General features: G+C 47.5%; 1 protein-coding gene across 1 annotated transcript; it reads left to right on the forward strand.

The window, feature by feature from the left end:
• Window positions 1–1,924: 1,924 nt before the first annotated feature.
• LOC149428625 (flap endonuclease 1-like) lies at window positions 1,925–16,844 on the forward strand. Its single transcript, XM_089667190.1, has 4 exons — window positions 1,925–2,078; window positions 7,336–7,484; window positions 10,850–10,985; window positions 12,516–16,844. Exons 1-4 carry the CDS (start codon window positions 1,956–1,958, stop codon window positions 12,579–12,581), a joined length of 474 nt encoding a protein of 157 aa, XP_089523316.1. The 5' UTR covers window positions 1,925–1,955; the 3' UTR covers window positions 12,582–16,844.
• Window positions 16,845–18,805: the final 1,961 nt, after the last annotated feature.

Here is an 18,805-nt window from a genome sequence, read left to right on the forward strand (position 1 = left end):
GGAAAGTGTCCGGACTGGAAGGGGGGGAAAGTGTCCAGACTTGAAGTGGTTAAAAGAGAATGTGACAGGGAGGCCGCATGGGCCCTCTGGAACATGGGGCATAGTCACAAGTGGTTGGGGGAAGAAGAACCAGAAGAAGCATCTGCTTATGCAGCTCCTGCTCTCTCCGTGGCTGCCTGCTTCCTCTGCTGCCAGCGCTGGCTCGATGTACTCTGATGCTCTGGGATGCGAGGTTGGAAAGCCCATATTGCAATCAATGGGTTGCCCACCCTGGGCATGCGCTGCCCTGGTTTGAGGTCGAATGCCACATCAGGGGGCTCTGAGGGCCGCGTGTGGCCTGTGGGCCACAGGTTGAGCACCCCTGCTATAGACATTGTGACACCGGATAAAGAGTTACCCAGGATCCCTTGCTGCAGGGGTATATCTATATGTTGTGTAATCATTGGATGAAATATTGCCTAGGATCCATGGTGGAGAAGTCTGGCTATTATAACCTCTCATTGCGCCATCTTTTATTTGGAGATGATCGACTTACATTACTGTTACCCTATCCTAGGGCTGGAAAGCTCGGTCACGAACAAATCATGGTTAATATTTTATACCACCGATGCAGAGCAGTTTTCTCTGTTGTCCAGATAACCAACCATGTTGCCATTGTCACTGTGTAATTAAACTTTAACCTCTTTTTTTTTTATTTTGTTTGATTTCCCTTCACTTCCTGTTGTCCTGTAGACACAACTGGAAGGGGAAATCTCTCCAAAGTCTTCTTGGACAGTTGCCACTGGGACAACTTTATGTGTAAGTCACCCTGTGCCTCTTAGGGGTACAGGGTGGAATGTCCTGCTATTGTGTAGACATGGATAGGTGGGGGTTGTTCATTGTTCACTGCCATGTGGCTGAATCCCATTGTTCTATTGCGTGTCTTGTTTGGGAGCAAACTATTATGGAATGTGTTTGTGTATTGGCTTGGTGGGGGGTGTTTCCGGCAGCCCTTCCCCCTGATGGGACTGCCTGCTGATGTGTTTCCTGTTAATGAGTGTGTATTTTCCCGCCCTGTGTATATATCTTGTATCTATGTTAAAATAAAGCAGTGTATCTCCTGGAATCCTTCAAGTCTTGTGCTGTCTCCTCTTGTATGGTCAGCGGTGGTGTCCGTGGATCTGTGTTCGGACAGGGAAGCGGGAGTCTAACGGAAATACCCAAGTGCAGTCGGGGTCCGGTTCCACCGACAACAGATACCACAGCAGACCATACGAGACTAGACGACACCAGTCTTGAAGGAAAACCAGGAAATAGACTACTTTATTTTAACACAGATACAAGATATATACATTCAAAAGAACAAGTCCCTCCCCTCCCTGCATAATGACACAGGGCAGGGCAATCTACATTTAGTAACAAGAGACACACCAGCAGACAGTCCCATCAGGAGGGAGGGCTGGAGACACCCCCCACCAAGCCAATACACATAAACACATACAGTACATCCCATAATAGTTTGCTCCCAAGCAAGCCACACAATAGAACAATGGGATGCAACCACATGGCATTAAACAATCCATAACCCCCCACCCCAATATGAGGACAGATCACCCTCTACCCCTAACATGCACAGGGTGACTTACACATAATAGGGATATGGGGAGCTGAGACAGGGGTCTCCCCACCTCTCCAAAGTGAGCTGATTTCCATGGGCCCCCCCGCCCAAAGTGACTCTCGTCACACTCTGTTCCTGTTCTTATGACAACTTTGAAGTTTTGGATTTCCTGTCGTTTTCAGTCCCGACGACATTAGTCCCCTGGAGAGGACAAGTCGCTCAGCAGGGACATGGACAGCAATAAAAACCTCACAGAGGGTCTAAATCTCCCCTAATCTATCCAAAACTAAAAAAAAAGATTCAAGCTTTAGATACCCTTTGATATTCATGTGTTATTTTATCTCTGTAGTTTGTAGACATGTGCATCCTGCTGGGTTGTGATTATACTTCAAAGATCAAAGGTTTGGGGAAGAAGAAAACATTAAAGATGATTCATGAATATGGAACCATTGAAGGTATCCTTCCAACCATCGACCCAAAGGTGAGATGACTGAGGACTACATCCTCCTATCAGTCAGGGTTTTATAGTTCTGTACATTATCAGCGTTGAAGGAATTAATGTCTCAGCTTGCATATATATATATATACACACACACACACACAGTTGTGTTCAAAATACTAGCCGTCAGACATCACTAACCGGATCAATCACTGTTTTTGGTAGAAATGATATCTCTACATGGCAAATAATTTCCTAGCAGGTGTAGTAGAGTCATAGAAATCCAACAGACCCAACGGTCATGACATGCATGCTGCTGATTCTGTGTCATTGAATCACTCATTGAAAGGGGCGTGTTCAATATAATAGCCGTGTGGAGTTCTATTAGTGACGTCATTCATTCTTTGATAAACAGGTGGCAATTATTGCCCTTATTTAAGGAAGGAAGGCAGCAAATGTTGGACATGCTGGTTACAGTGCATTTCTCTCTGAAATTCTGAGGAAAATGGGTGGTTCCAGACATTGTTCAGAAGAACAGCGTACCTTGATTAAAAAGTTGATTGGAGGGGAAAACATATAAAGAAGTGCAGAAAATGATCGGCTGCTCAGCTAAAATGATGGCAAATGCTTTAAAATGGCAACCAAAACCTGAAAGACGTGGAAGAAAGTGAAAAACTACCATTGGAATGGATAGAAGAATAGCCAAAATTATTATTATTAGTACATCGAGTTTATATAGCGCCAAAGGGTTTGCTCAGCGCTGTACAATAGAGGGGGGGGACAATACATGAAACAGTACAGCAACAACAAACGAGGGGTTCGAGGGCCCTACTCTTTCGAGCTTACAATCTAGAAGGCAGGGGGTAGTGGTACAGGAGGAAGTGGCTGTGGGGGATGGAGTGGTAAGAGGAATGAAGGAGGACGGCTGTTACCGTATTTTTCACCGTATAAGACGCACTTTTTCTTCCCCAAAACTGGGGGGGAAAAGTTGGTGCGTCTTATACGACGAATAGAGAGAGAATCCGTGAGGAGCGGCCACGGCCGTAGGAAAGGCCGCGGCTTTGGCCTATCTCTGGAGCGGTCGGCCATCTTAGTACACCCGGCGGTGCGCGCTGACGTCATCACCCCCTCTGCTCGTGGATCAGCCCTGAAGACCGGAACGGCGCGGGAACACGGCGAGAGGAACGCGCGGAGCAAAGGTAAGTGAATTGACACAATATGGGGAATGAATTACTATATGGGGGATGAATTACTATGGGGGATGAATAACTATATGGGGGATTAATTACTATGGGGGATGAATTACTATAGGGGGGATGAATTACTATATGGGGGATGAATTACTATAGGGGGGATGAATTACTATAGGGGGGATGAATTACTATATGGGGGATGAATTACTATATGGGGGATGAATTACTATGGGGGATGAATTACTATATGGGGGATGAATTACTATGGGGGATGAATTACTATGGGGGATGAATTACTATAGGGGGGATGAATTACTATAGGGGGGATGAATTACTATATGGGGGATGAATTACTATATGGGGGATGAATTACTATATGGGGGATTAATTACTATGGGGGATGAATTACTATGGGGGATGAATTACTATATGGGGGATGAATTACTATGGGGGATGAATTACTATATGGGGGATGAATTACTATATGGGGGATGAATTACTATGGGGGATGAATTACTATATGGGGGATGAATTACTATATGGGGGATGAATTACTAAATGTATTGGGTTCAGAATCTTTTTTTTTCTAGTTTTTTCTAGATTTTCCTCCTTTAAAATTGGGTGCGTCTTATATTCCGGAGCGTCTTATATGGCGAAAAATACGGTAGGTAAGGGTGGAGTAGGCTTCCCTGAAGAGGTGGGTTTTCAGGGAGCGCCTGAAGGTGAGGAGGGAAGGCGACAATCTGATGGATTGGGGTAGTGAGTTCCAGAAGATGGGGGAGGACCAGGAGAAGTCTTGCAGTCGTACAAGGGAGGAGGAGACCAGGGAGCAAGACAGAAGGAGGTCCTGTGAAGAGTGAAGGGTACGGGTTGGGTGGTACTTCGGAATCAGGTTGGTGAGGTAGTTTTGGGCGGCGTTGTGTATGGCTTTGTAGGTCAGAGTTAGCAGTTTGAATTTGATGCATTGGGCAACCGGGAGCCAGTGGAGGGAGAGGCAGAGGGGGGTGGCAGAGGTGGAGCGGTTGGTGAGGTGGATGAGTCTAGGCCAGGGGTCTGCAACCTTTAAGACATAAAGAGCCACTTGGACCCGTTTCCGAAGGGAAAAAAAAGACTGGGAGCCGCAAAACCATTGCAACATTTATAACAAATCCGACACTGCATATATTGCAAAAAGCACTCTGGTCATGAAGGGGGTTTAAGGGCCCAGTAAGCAAAGGGTTAATCAGGGCCACAGTGTATCTTCATAATCACAATCATAGCCTTAGGTCAGTGGTGGGCAACCTTTTTTTTCAACTGAGCCAAATCTCGCCAAAACCACGATTGAAATTTATTTTGACAGCCACATTTTTAAAACTGAAAATACATCCCCCATATAGTAATTCATCCCCCATAGTAATTCATCCCCCATATAGTAATTCATCCCCCATATAGTAATTCATCCCCCATATAGTAATTCATCCCCCATAGTAATTCATCCCCCACATAGTAATTCATCCCCCATAGTAATTCATCCCCCATAGTAATTCATCCCCCATATAGTAATTCATCCCCCATATAGTAATTCTTCCCCCATATAGTAATTCTTCCCCCATATAGTAATTCTTCCCCCATAGTAATTCATCCCCCATATAGTAATTCTTCCCCCATAGTAATTCATCCCCCATATAGTAATTCATTCCCCATATAGTAATTCTTCCCCCATAGTAATTCATCCCCCATATAGTAATTCTTCCCCCATAGTAATTCATCCCCCATATAGTAATTCATCCCCCACATAGTAATTCATTCCCCATAGTAATTCATCCCCCATAGTAATTCATCCCCCACATAGTAATTCATCCCCCACATAGTAATTCATCCCCCACACAGTAATTCATCCCCCACATAGTAATTCATCCCCCATATTGTCTCAATTCACTTACCTTTGCTCCGCGCGTTCCTCTCGCTGTGTTCCCGCGCCGTTCTGGTCTTCAGGGCGGACTGAGAGAGGAGTTCGTCACTCTGCCCCGCCTACATCCTGGCTGCCCCACCTACATCCTGACAGCCAATGTTCCACGCTCCGCGGGCCGGATTTTTGAGGAGGGAGGGGAGCGGGCGCCCGGCACACAGAAGAGCCGCATGTGGCTCGCGATCTGCGGCTTGCCGACCACCTGGTGGGCAGTGTGCTCCGGAGCCGCAGCAAAGATGAAAAAGAGCCGCATGCGGCTCTGGAGCCGCGGGTTGCCGACACCCGGTCTAGGCGCTGAGTTCAGGATGGTCTGAAGCGGGGAGAGCCTGCGCTGGGGCAGGCCGGTGAGAAGGGAGTTGCAGTAGCCAAGGCGCGAGACAATCGGAGTGCACGAGTAGTTTAGTGGTGTCTGGGGTAAGGAAGGAGAGTATCTTGGCGATGTTGCGGAGGTGGAGCCTGCATGTGTTTGTAAGTAATTTGACATGAGGTTGGAAGGAAAGGTTTGAGTCCAAAGTGACGCCAAGAGCTGGGCGGGATTGATGGTGGTGTTGTTGGTAGTGATGGCTAGGATGGGGGGGGCACGGGCAGGGGGAAAGACGAGGAGCTCGGTTTTGGAGAGGTTAAGCTTGAGGAAATGGAGCGACATCCAGTCTGAGATGTCGTTTAGACCGGAAAATGGGGCGGACTCAGCCAACAATCAGCTCCAGGAAGATGAAAGAAGGTGTGACGTTCCCTGTGAGGACTGTTACAATTAGAAGACGCCGATGTGAAGCCAAGCTATCTGCAAGAAGTCCCCGCAAAGTCCCACTGTTGGGAAAAAGACATGTGCTGAAGAGGTTACAATCTGCCAAAGAGCACATTGACCGGGCTAAAGAGAAATGGTGCAACATTTTGTGGACTGATGAAAGTAAGATTGTTCTTTTTGAGTCTAGTGGGCGAAGACAGTTTGTCAGACGACCCCCAAACACTGAATTCAAGCCACAGTACACTGTGAAGACCGTGAAGCATGGTGGTGCAAGCATCATGATATGGGGATGTTTCTCATACTACGGTGTTGGGCCTATTTATCGCATACCAGGGATCATGGATCAGTTTGAATACATCAGAATACTTGAAGAGGTCATGCTGCCTTATGCTGAAGAGGAAATGCCCTTGAAATGGGTGTTCCAACAAGACAATGACCCCAAACACACCAGTAAACGTGCAACATCTTGGTTCCAGACCAACAAGATGGACGTTATGGAGTGGCCAGCCCAATCCCCGGATCTTAATCCAATAGAAAACTTGTGGGGTGACATCAAAAATGCCGTTTCTGAGGCAAAACCAAGAAATAGAGAAGAACTGTGGAATGTGGTCCAATCATCCTGGGCTGGAATACCTGATCACAGGGGCCAGAAGTTGGGGGACTCCATGCAACACAGATGTACAGCAGTTCTCAGAAACAGTGCGACTACAACCAAATATTCATGAAGTCATTCAAAGGAAAGCAAAATCTTCAACCATTTCTCAGTTTATATAGTGAATGTTTGAGTTTGTAAAGAAGAATACAAACACGGCCATTTTTTTGAACCGTCTAATATTCACTTTTCTTCCATTTTTTTAGAGGAACAACACAAATTTGATGTATTTTTCTTCATGTTGTGATTTGGAATAGAATGTGTCGTGTTCCCAATGCATTTGTGTGGATGGAAATAAAAGCTATTAGAAGGATTTTCAGCTTTATTCACTTTTTTCAACACACTGCTATTATTTTAAACACAACTGTATGTCCCCCATCGTCTGTTCTCTTCCATGTATATTGACTCCATCATCTGTCATCTTCCATATTTCCAGATATATGTCCCCCATCGTCCGTCCTCTTCCATGTATATTGACTCCATCATTTGTCATCTTCCATATTTCCAGATATATGTCCCCCATCTTCTGTCCTCTTCCATGTATATTGACTCCATCATCTGTCATCTTCCATATTTCCAAATATGTCTTGTCCATTCTCCCTATTTTTTTCATTTTTCCAATTATATCTCCTCTATTGTCCCTCATCTTCCATACTTCCAGATATATCTCCTCCATCATCCCTCATACTCTGTAGTTCCATATCTTCCATGTCCACCCCTCCTCAGATCCCTTCTAAGGAGTTACTTTGTACATTTTACAGGATCGTATTCCCCCGGATTTCTGTTACCAAGAGGCTCGAAAACTGTTCCTGGAGCCGGTTGTAGTTGATGACACCTCTCTCAGTCTGGAATGGAAGAAGGTGGATGAAGACAAAGTCCTCCAGTTCCTGTCAAAGGAGAAGTGTTTGAAGTATGTGCGCTTAGAATGCAGATTGCCTGATTCCAGGAGAGAGGAAAAACTATTCATAGACTTACTAATGTCAAAGAGGCGGAGACTAAAGCCAGCCATACATGGATAGAACTTCAGTCAGATCAGCAGAGACAGTGGTTGCCTACCTGATACAAGCTGCTCAACCAGCACCGCAGGCTATAGCCAGCAGTGCTGATCATTGTATTCTAATGGTGGGGAAGTCTGCCCGCCATCAGGACACAATAGGAAGTGATTGCCTCATCCACCATGAATGTGTATGGGGATGGAATGAGGATGGGGGAATGGGGACATTTTTTTTTTCATTTAACTCTTTGGTTGAAAGAGCAAAAATGAATCATCCATGGGTTGCTTAACCTGCTCCTGCCGAGCGTCCGCAAATATGTGGCCCCCCTTCCTGGACCAGGCATTTTTCTGTGGGGCCACATATTTGCGTATTTGTCTTTGCCCTGGGAGCGCACTGCACGGCGTTTCCCAGCGCAGAGACCAAGAGCCCCGAGTCCCGTAGTAATGATCAGGACCTGGAACACCCGATTCCGAGTCACCTGGTCGCTGTGATAGCCTATGATTGGCTATTGATGGTAGTAATATTATCCTTTCCTAGTAATAGAGAATAGCTGTGATGGTAGTAATACCATCCTTTCCTAGTAATAGAGAATGGCTCTGATGGTAGTAATACCGTCCTTTCCTAGTAATAGAGAATGGCTGTGATGGTAGTTATACCATCCTTTCCTAGTAATAGAGAATGGCTGTGATGGTAGTAATACTATCCCTTCCTAGTAATAGAGAATGGCTGTGATGGTAGTAATACCATCCTTTCCTAGTAATAGAGAATGGCTGTGATGGTAGTAATACTGTCCTTTCCTAGTAATAGAGAATGGCTGTGATGGTAGTAATACCATCCTTTCCTTGTAATAGAGAATGGCCGTGATGGTAGTATTAACATCCTTTCCTAGTATTCGAGAATGGCTGTGATGGCAGTACTATCTTTTCCTAGTTATAGAGAATGGCTGTGATGGTAGTAATATTATCCTTTCCTAGTAATAGAGAATGGCCGTGATGGTAGTAATACTATCCCTTCCTAGTAATAGAGAATGGCTGTGATGGTAGTAATACCGTCCTTTCCTAGTAATAGAGAATGGCTGTGATGGTACTAATACCATCCTTTCCTAGTATTAGAGAATGGCTGTGATGGTAGTAATACCGTCCCTTCCTAGTATTAGAGAATGGCTGTGATGGTAGTAATACCGTCCCTTCCTAGTAATAGAGAATGGCTGTGATGGTACTAATACCATCCTTTTCTAGTATTAGAGAATGGCTGTGATGGTAGTAATACCGTCCCTTCCTAGTAATAGAGAATGGCCGTGATGGTAGTAATATTATCCTTTCCTAGTAATAGAGAATGGCCGTGATGGTAGTAATACTATCCCTTCCTAGTAATAGAGAATGGCTGTGATGGTAGTAATACCATCCTTTCCTAGTAATAGAGAATGGCTGTGATGGTAGTAATATTATCCTTTCCTAGTAATAGAGAATGGCCGTGATGGTAGTAATACTATCCCTTCCTAGTAATAGAGAATGGCTGTGATGGTAGTAATACCATCCTTTCCTAGTAATAGAGAATGGCTGTGATGGTAGTAATACCATCCTTTCCTAGTAATAGAGAATGGCTGTGATGGTAGTAATACTATCCCTTCCTAGTAATAGAGAATGGCTCTGATGGTAGTAATACTATCCCTTCCTAGTAATAGAGAATGGCTGTGATGGTAGTAATACTATCCCTTCCTAGTAATAGAGAATGGCTGTGATGGTAGTAATACTATCCCTTCCTAGTAATAGAGAATGGCTGTGATGGTAGTAATACCATCCTTTCCTAGTAATAGAGAATGGCTCTGATGGTAGTAATACTATCCCTTCCTAGTAATAGAGAATGGCTCTGATGGTAGTAATACCATCCTTTCCTAGTAATAGAGAATGGCTCTGATGGTAGTAATACCGTCCTTTCCTAGTAATAGAGAATGGCTGTGATGGTACTAATACCATCCTTTTCTAGTATTAGAGAATGGCTGTGATGGTAGTAATACCATCCTTTCCTAGTAATAGAGAATGGCTGTGATGGTAGTAATACCGTCCCTTCCTAGTAATAGAGAATGGCTGTGATGGTAGTAATACCATCCTTTCCTAGTAATAGAGAATGGCTGTGATGGTAGTAATACCGTCCTTTCCTAGTAATAGAGAATGGCTGTGATGGTACTAATACCATCCTTTTCTAGTATTAGAGAATGGCTGTGATGGTAGTAATACTATCCCTTCCTAGTAATAGAGAATGGCTCTGATGGTAGTAATACCATCCTTTCCTAGTAATAGAGAATGGCTCTGATGGTAGTAATACTATCCCTTCCTAGTAATAGAGAATGGCTCTGATGGTAGTAATACCATCCTTTCCTAGTAATAGAGAATGGCTGTGATGGTAGTAATACTATCTTTTACTGAATATAGGTAAGTATATACATCGTTTTTTTTACACAGGTTAGTTAGAATGGGTGTTAGGAGGGGGAGGGGACATTTTATGCCTAGTTAGGTTTAAGATGGAATTCTACTTTATTACAGAGCTTTTCATCTATCAGGAACATTATTACATCCATTCCCTATTACTAATAAAGGATAGTATTACTACTATCACAGCCATTCTGTATAACTAGGAAAGGATAGTATTGCTACCATCACATCCATTCTGTATAACTAGGAAAGAATGGTATCTCCGTATAATAATACTGTGCTGTTCCCGGTAGTATCTTATCTCCGTATAATAATACTGTGCTGTTCCCGGTAGTATCTTATCTCCGTATAATAATACTGCGCTGTTCCCGGTAGTATTGTATCTCCGTATAATAATACTGCGCTGTTCCCGGTAGTATCTTATCTCCGTATAATAATACTGCGCTGTTCCCGGTAGTATCTTATCTCCGTATAATAATACTGCGCTGTTCCCGGTAGTATTGTATCTCCGTATAATAATACTGTGCTGTTCCCGGTAGTATTGTATCTCCGTATAATAATACTGTGCTGTTCCCGGTAGTATTGTATCTCCGTATAATAATACTGCGCTGTTCCCGGTAGTATCTTATCTCCGTATAATAATACTGTGCTGTTCCCGGTAGTATTGTATCTCCGTATAATAATACTGCGCTGTTCCCGGTAGTATTGTATCTCCGTATAATAATACTGCGCTGTTCCCGGTAGTATTGTGTATCTGTCGATTTATTACTGTGCTGTTCTCAGCCGTGTCAATGAAATCCTAGTATTGTGCTGGACTGGATGTCATCATGTTGTGTTCTTCCTTCCAGTAAGGAGAAGGTACAGCGAGCATTGCAGAGGCTCCATCCGGCTGAAACGCCAAGAAAGCGCAAAGCCAGGGGCCCATCGGCAGAGACGCAGAGGAAGATCAGCGATTTCTACCCAGCAAGAAAATCAGTGATTCAGGTGAGCAAAGTACAACAAGGCACCTTCACCTCACCTGCGCAGCTCTCAGTCACCTCACCTAGGCAGCTCTCAGTCACCTCACCTGGGAAGCTCTCAGTCACCTCACCTAGGCAGCTCTCAGTCACCTCACCTGGGCAGCTCTCAGTCACCTCACCTGCGCAGCTCTCAGTCACCTCACCTGCGCAGCTCTCAGTCACCTCACCTGCGCAGCTCTCAGTCACCTCACCTGCGCAGCTCTCAGTCACCTCACCTGGGCAGCTCTCAGTCACCTCACCTGGGCAGCTCTCAGTCACCTCACCTGGGCAGCTCTCAGTCACCTCACCTGGGCAGCTCTCAGTCACCTCACCTGCGCAGCTCTCAGTCACCTCACCTGGGCAGCTCTCAGTCACCTCACCTGGGCAGCTCTCAGTCACCTCACCTGGGCAGCTCTCAGTCACCTCACCTGGGCAGCTCTCAGTCACCTCACCTGGGCAGCTCTCAGTCACCTCACCTGTGAACAGAAGCACAGCTAGGAGAGCGGAAATGACAGTTAACACCTTTCCTGGAGGTCGAGGGGAGAGAGAGCACAGCCCATCCCTCCTCCCAGCTCTCCTCCTCCTCACCAGGTCTGGCCGGTCTCCTCCAGCGCTAAGCTGACAGGAGTAGTGAAGCTGCCACCTCTACTCCTATCAGGCTGTAGGCAGGAATTTTCCATTTGCTGCAAATAAAATATTGTAAATAAGTAATTTTTCTCCTTCACTGATGTGTTCTAATGAGGCTGCAGTGATGGGCACTGATAGGCGGCACTGATGGGCACTGAAAGGCAGCATTCATATATGGCACTGATAAGCGGCACTGATTGGAACTGTTAGGCAGCACTGACAGGCACTGATAGGCGGCACTGATGGGCCCTAATAGGCAGCACTGACTGGTATTGAGAGGCGGCACTGAGAGGCGGCAGTGACTGGCACTGGTTTAGTGTCAGCGTCCAGCCGAACACTGGTTAAAGCTTGTAGCAATACAAAGAAAACTGAGCATGTGCACAGTTCCTCCATGGGCTCTGTATTATCAGCAGATGGAATGGGGACAGTAGAAGAAAGGAAGGATCAGAGAAGACAGGAAAAAAAAAAAACTCTCTAGCAATACACACCAAACTGAGCATGTGCAGAGTGACTCCACACGATATGTCTTATCAGAAGATAAGAGGGGAACAATGGAAGAAGGGGAGGATCAGAGAAGACAGGTAAAGAAAAACCTCTCTAGCAATACACACCAAACTGAGCATGTGCAGAGTGACTCCACACGATATGTCTTATCAGAAGATAAGAGGGGAACAATGGAAGAAGGGGAGGATCAGAGAAGACAGTATCAAACAGCCCTTTTACACAATGCAGAGTATTAACCCCTTAGGTTCCACAGTGAGTACAACCAGCATGCTTTACTGCATCTACAGACTGATTTTTCCGTTGTGGGTTTGTAACACTTTTATCTGCAGGTGACTTGGAGACAGGGAGATAGTAACTCGTGTTTTTTTTTTTTCTTGTCTTTCAGTCTTTTCCGAAGACCTCTCCGACTGCCGCAGATGATCCCCAGAGTCTGACCATAGCGGAGGTCTGACGTCCAGTCTTTTTGTGGCAAAGGCTGCAATGATTGGCCATGGCGTCATGTATCCTGGGGTGTACAGTATATATTCTCTACGTTCTAGAAGTGGTATGGAGGGATTTTCTGATCTCATCATTGGCACATATAAGGCAGTATATATCCTGCCTGCAGTGAGGGATTATCATTCTCATCCATTGAGGGACACAGAAAGTCCTCAACATTTGGGTTATACTGCTGCCTACAGGAGACTCAGACACTGGCCAACCCAGGACAATCCCTTTCACTAGAAGCATTTTCTGCTAGTGTCTTAGAAGCATGGGCGGACTGACCATTCGGAAACTTGGGCACTGCCCGAGGTCTGGGGGTCAGTAAGGGGCCCCATGAGATGCCCCTGGTACCTTTTTCATTGGCTTTTTTGAGTTGGGAAGGACACAGGGGCCCTATGATCCCCTATTGCCCGGGGGCCCCATGAGTTGTCAGTCCGCCCCTGCTTAGAAGCATGGATGTTCTCTCTCCAATCTAAGCATTGAAAGTGTGATCTCTGGGACTTACAGTTGTGATGAGATAGCGACAACTCCAATCTTAGTTGAATAGCACAGGCAGTGACTCGATCCAAACGACACCTTGTAGATATTGTGAAGTCTATTCCATAAACTGAGAGAATCTTACAACAACATTTGATAGGTCAAAAGATCATAATGTGGTCTGCTACATGTCATGAGGCTTGAAGCTGAAATGCATTACCGGGAAAATGAACAAAAAGGAGAGAGCTTGACAATGACCAACACCCCTCTCCCAACCGCAGAGAGAGCATAACACCAACCAGCAACCCACCCCTCAAACGAGAGAGCTTGACAGTGACCAACACCCCTCCCCCAAATGCAGAGAGAGCATAACACCAACCAGCAAACCTACCCCCCCAAAGGAGAGAGCTTGACAATGACCAACACCCCTCCCCCAACCGCAGAGAGAGCATAACACCAACCAGCAACCCACCCCCCAAACGAGAGAGCTTGACAATGACCAACACCCCTCCCCCAACCGCGGAGAGAGCATAACACCAACCAGCAACCCACCCCCCCAAAGGAGAGAGCTTGACAATGACCAACACCCCTCCCCCAACCATGGAGAGAGCATAACACCAACCAGCAACCCACTCCCCCAAAAGAGAGAGCTTGACAATCACTAACACCCCTCCCCCAACCGTGGACAGAGCGTAACACCAACCAGCAACCCACCCCCCCAAAGGAGAGAGCTTGACAATGACCAATACCCCTCCCCAACTGCAGAGATCATAACCCCAACCAGCAACCCACCCCCCCAAAGGAGAGAGCTTGACAATGACCAACACCCCTTCCCCAACCGCAGCGAGAGCATAACACCAACCAGCAACCCACCCCCCAAACGAGAGAGCTTGACAATGACCAACACCCCTCCCCCAACCGTGGAGAGAGCATAACACCAACCAGCAACCCACCCCCCCAAAGGAGAGAGCTTGACAATGACCAATACCCCTCCCCCAACCGTGGAGAGAGCATAATACCAACCAGCAACCCACCCCCCAAAGGAGAGAGCTTGACAATGACCAACACCCTCCCCCAACCGCAGAGAGAGCATAACACCAACCAGCAACCCACCCCCCAAACGAGAGAGCTTGACAAAGACCAACACCCCTCCCCCAACTGCGGAGAGAGCATAACACCAACCAGCAACCCACCCCCCCAAAAGAGAGAGCTTGACAATGACCAACACCCCTCCCCCAACCATGGAGAGAGCATAACACCAACCAGCAACCCACTCCCCCAAAAGAGAGAGCTTGACAATCACTAACACCCCTCCCCCAACCGTGGACAGAGCATAACACCAACCAGCAACCCACCCCCCAAAGGAGAGAGCTTGACAATGACCAATACCCCTCCCCAACTGCAGAGATCATAACCCCAACCAGCAACCCACCCCCCCAAAGGAGAGAGCTTGACAATGACCAACACCCCTTCCCCAACCGCAGCGAGAGCATAACACCAACCAGCAACCCACCCCCCAAACGAGAGAGCTTGACAATGACCAACACCCCTCCCCCAACCGTGGAGAGAGCATAACACCAACCAGCAACCCACCCCCCCAAAGGAGAGAGCTTGACAATGACCAATACCCCTCCCCCAACCGTGGAGAGAGCATAATACCAACCAGCAACCCACCCCCCAAAGGAGAGAGCTTGACAATGACCAACACCCCTCCCCCAACCACAGAGAGAGCATAACACCAACCAGCAACCCACCCCCCTAAAGGAGAATGCCTGACACCAACCAACACCACCTCGAGGCCGAGAGAGCCTTCCACTAGCACTGCATTCCCCATACACCCGCCGTCACCCACCTCCCATCCCTGGCAAGAGAGAGAAAGGAACTCACAGACACTCACCTTCACAGCTCTGGACATCCCTGGGAACGAGTGTCAGGCTCTGCATACACCGTCAAGCAGCCCGCAGACCCTCTTGGACCCAACCTGGTCCCCATGCGGCGCGTGCTCCTTCTTCTGAGGGGCAGCACTGTCCCCCTGAAAAATGCCGCCCTAGGCAAATGCCTTGTGGTAAATACGCCCCTGACAAAGACAGGTGTATGAATATGCGCCCCACAGAAAAAAGCCCAGACTGGGGTGTCACTGAGAGCCCCGGGTCCCATTATAAAGATCGGGATCCGGAACTCCTGATTCCAGGTCACATGATCGGTGTGATAGCCTCTGACTGGCTATCACAGCAATCAGTCACTGTACAGCCCGCCCCCCTCGGAATGGAGAAGAGAGGTACATTGTATCTCTCTAACTCCTTGCATAGGGAAAAAAAAACAGTTTAAAAAAAAAAGATAAATAAATATTAAAAAAATAAAAGAAAAAATACCTAGCTCAAGGTTTGATCTAGTTCAGTGCCAGAGTTGGTGTTTGAGTCAAGGTCAAAGGTCAGGGTCAAAGGTCAGGATTTTTTTTTTTTTTTTTTTAATCGTTATCAATGTCAGTGTCGGTGTGTTTTTGGTAAAAAAACAAAACAAAACAAAATGCACACTATTGTTTCTGGGCTGTACTCCGGGTACAAACAACAAATAACACACATATATGGTATCGCTGTGATCGTTCAAGAGCTGGAAATTTTTTTTTGGGTTGTTCTTTGGTGGAAGGTTATGGTAGTAACAAGAAACAGCTAAATTTAAAAAAAATAATTTTTTTTTTACTATTTTGGGCCAGTTTTACTTTGATAGTAAAAAAAAAAAAATCAGGAGATATCCATTATCATTTCCCACCAAATGAAAGCCCACATTGTCCTGAAAAAAAAAAACCGCGGTATAATCCATCATGTACGGTTTTACTAACACAGGTCAAAGTGGCACCATAGTGCTTAGACGTTAAGATTTGTTTTACCCTTAGGCGTGAAGGGGTTAAACGTTTCCCTAACTCAGCCTTGTGGCTGCCCCAGCATACCTGCACAGGCAAGAGTCCACAGTGGTAGGTCTCCAGAGCTGGTGTTCCTCAGGGAAGACTGCAGGTCCCAGCAATCCCCCCTACGTGTAGAAGGTTCCTAGAGGCAGGTGAGACTCTTACTGGCAGCTGCAGCAGCTCTGTGATGTGGCTAGAGATTACATGCTGTGTCTTGTCTCTGTCTCTTCCCATGCAGACTGTTTGACTGGGCAGAGCCCTTTCCCCTTTTATTATCAGCACAGGGAAAGAGGCCGAGCTTAGTAGAAAGTGCGGGAAACTGTTTCCCTCCCGGCTGGAGCAGCAGCTGTCTCACTAGCCAGCATTTCAACCTGCTTACAAGCAGCCAATCCTCCTGTAGGTGGCAGAGTAAACCAAAGACAAAAGATTTCCTGTGTCCCTTTATAGAGTCCAAAAAAAAAATGATGGGGAGCACAATAATCCTCTTTTTTACCCCTTTTATTATTTATCAAGGGACACAACATACCTCTAAGGCACGGGTGTCAAACTAGTGGCCCTCCAGCTGTTGCCAAAGTACAAGTTCCATGAGACATTGCAAGATTGTCAGTTACAAGCTTGACTCCCAAAGGCAGAGGCATGATGGGACTTGTAGTTTCAACACAGCTGGAGGGCCACCAGTTTGACACCCCTGCTCCAAGGTGGTCCACAAAAAGGAGGAATGCCTTTTATACATTGATCATGAATAAAATATTACATTTATTTTCCAAAGTGTGTCGTATGTCACTTCTGATGTTCACTGGTGTCAGATGATGGAGAATAAAGTTGGCCACACAACAGTGGATTTTCCATAGATTTGATTGGTTACATTATTATTATACAGGATTTATATGGCGCCAACAGTTTGCTCAGCGCTTTACAATATAATGGGAGACAATACAGCAACAATACAGTTCAATACAAGAGGGATAGGAGGGCCCTGATCCTGGGAGCTTACAATCTAAGAGGGAGGGGCTAGTGATACAAAAGGTAGTAACTGTGGGGGATGGACTGGTAGGAGGAGTAGAAGATTCCTTTATTAGCTGAGGGCAGGATAGGCTTCCCTGAAGAGATCGGTTTTCAGAGATCTCCTAAAAGTGGGCAGAGTAGGCGATAGTCTGATAAACTGGGGTAGAGAGTTCCGGAGGATGGGGGAGGCTCTGAAGAAGTCCTGGAGACGAGCATGGGAGGAGGAGACAAGGGAGCTAGAGAGCAGGTGGTCGTGGGAGGAGCGGAGAGGACGGTTTGGGTGATATTTGGAGACAAGATCGGTGATGTAATTTGGTGCAGAGTTATAAATGGCTATATATGTTATTGTTAGTGTTTTTAATTGTATCCGTTGGGCAAGGGGAAGTCAGTGGAGGGATTGGCAGAGAGGAGTGGAGGACACTGAGTGGAGGCCAGTGGAGGGATTGGCAGAGAGAGATGGAGGACACTGAATGGAGGCCAATGGAGGGATTGGCAGAGAGGGGTGGAGGACACTGAGTGGAGGCCAATGAGGGAATTGGCAGAGAGGGGTGGAGGACACTGAATGGAGGCCAATGGAGGGATTGGCAGAGAGGGGTGGAGGACACTGAGTGGAGACCAGTGGAGGGTTTGGAAGAGAGGGGTGGAGGACACTGAGTGGAGGCCAGTGGAGGGATTGGCAGAGAGGGGTGGAGGCCAGTGGAGGGATTGGCAGAGAGGGGTGGAGGACACTGAGTGGAGGCCAATGAGGGAATTGGCAGAGAGGGGTGGAGGATACTGAATGGAGGCCAATGGAGGGATTGGCAGAGAGGGGTGGAGGACACTGAGTGGAGACCAGTGGAGGGTTTGGAAGAGAGGGGTGGAGGACACTGAGTGGAGGCCAGTGGAGGGATTGGCAGAGAGGGGTGGAGGCCAGTGGAGGGATTGGCAGAGAGGGGTGGAGGACACTGAGTGGGGGCCAGTGGAGGGATTGGCAGAGAGGGGTGGAGGACACTGAGTGGAGGTCAGTGGAGGGATTGGCAGAGAAGGGTGGAGGCCAGTGGAGGGATTGACAGAGAGGGGTGGAGGCCAATGGAGGGATTGGCAGAGAGGGGTGGAGGACACTGAGTGGAGGCCAGTGGAGGGATTGGCAGAGAGGGGTGGAGGACACTGAAGGGAGGTCAGTGGAGGGATTGGCAGAGAGGGGTGGAGGACACCGAGTGGAGGCCAGTGGAGGGATTGGCAGAGAGGGGTGGAGGACACTGAGTGAAGACCAGTGGAGGGATTGGCAAAGAGGGGTGGAGGACACTGAAGGGAGGTCAGTGGAGGGATTGGCAAAGAGGGGTGGAGGACACTGAGTGGAGGCCAGTGGAGGGATTGGCAGAGAGGGGTGGAGGACACTGAGTGGAGGCCAGTGGAGGGATTGGCAGAGAGGGGGGGCGGACACTGAAGGGAGGTCAGTGGAGGGATTGGCAGAGGGGGGTGGAGGACACTGAGTGGAGGCCAGTGGAGGGATTGGCAGAGAGGGGTGGAGGACACTGAGTGGAGGTCAGTGGAGGGATTGGCAGAGAGGGGTGGAGGACACTGAATGGAGGCCAGTGGAGGGATTGGCAGAGAGGGGTGGAGGGATTGGCAGAGAGGGGTGGAGGACACTGAGCAGAGGCCAGTGGAGGGATTGGCAGAGAGGGGAGGAGGACACTGAGTGGAGGCCAATGGAGGGATTGGCAGAGAGGGGTGGAGGACACTGAGTGGAGGCCAGTGGAGGGATTGGCAGAGAGGGGTGGAGGACACTGAGTGGAGGCCAGTGGAGGGATTGGCAGAGAGGGGTGGAG

The sequence above is a fragment of the Staurois parvus genome, unplaced genomic scaffold, assembly GCF_062004578.1.
Source record: "Staurois parvus isolate SC_StPar_1 unplaced genomic scaffold, SC_StPar_1.0 ptg003081l, whole genome shotgun sequence".
In the NCBI taxonomy this organism is placed as follows: Eukaryota; Metazoa; Chordata; class Amphibia; order Anura; family Ranidae; genus Staurois; species Staurois parvus.

Excerpts from the sequence above, each read along its gene's own strand:
- LOC149428625 (XM_089667190.1), top strand. The coding sequence starts at position 1,956 with ATGTGCATCCTGCTGGGTTGTGATTATACTTCAAAGATCAAAGGTTTG. Across the intron at positions 2,079-7,335 it reads TTCCAACCATCGACCCAAAG|GATCGTATTCCCCCGGATTT; the intron begins GTGAGATGACTG and ends TACATTTTACAG. Across the intron at positions 7,485-10,849 it reads TCAAAGGAGAAGTGTTTGAA|TAAGGAGAAGGTACAGCGAG; the intron begins GTATGTGCGCTT and ends TCTTCCTTCCAG.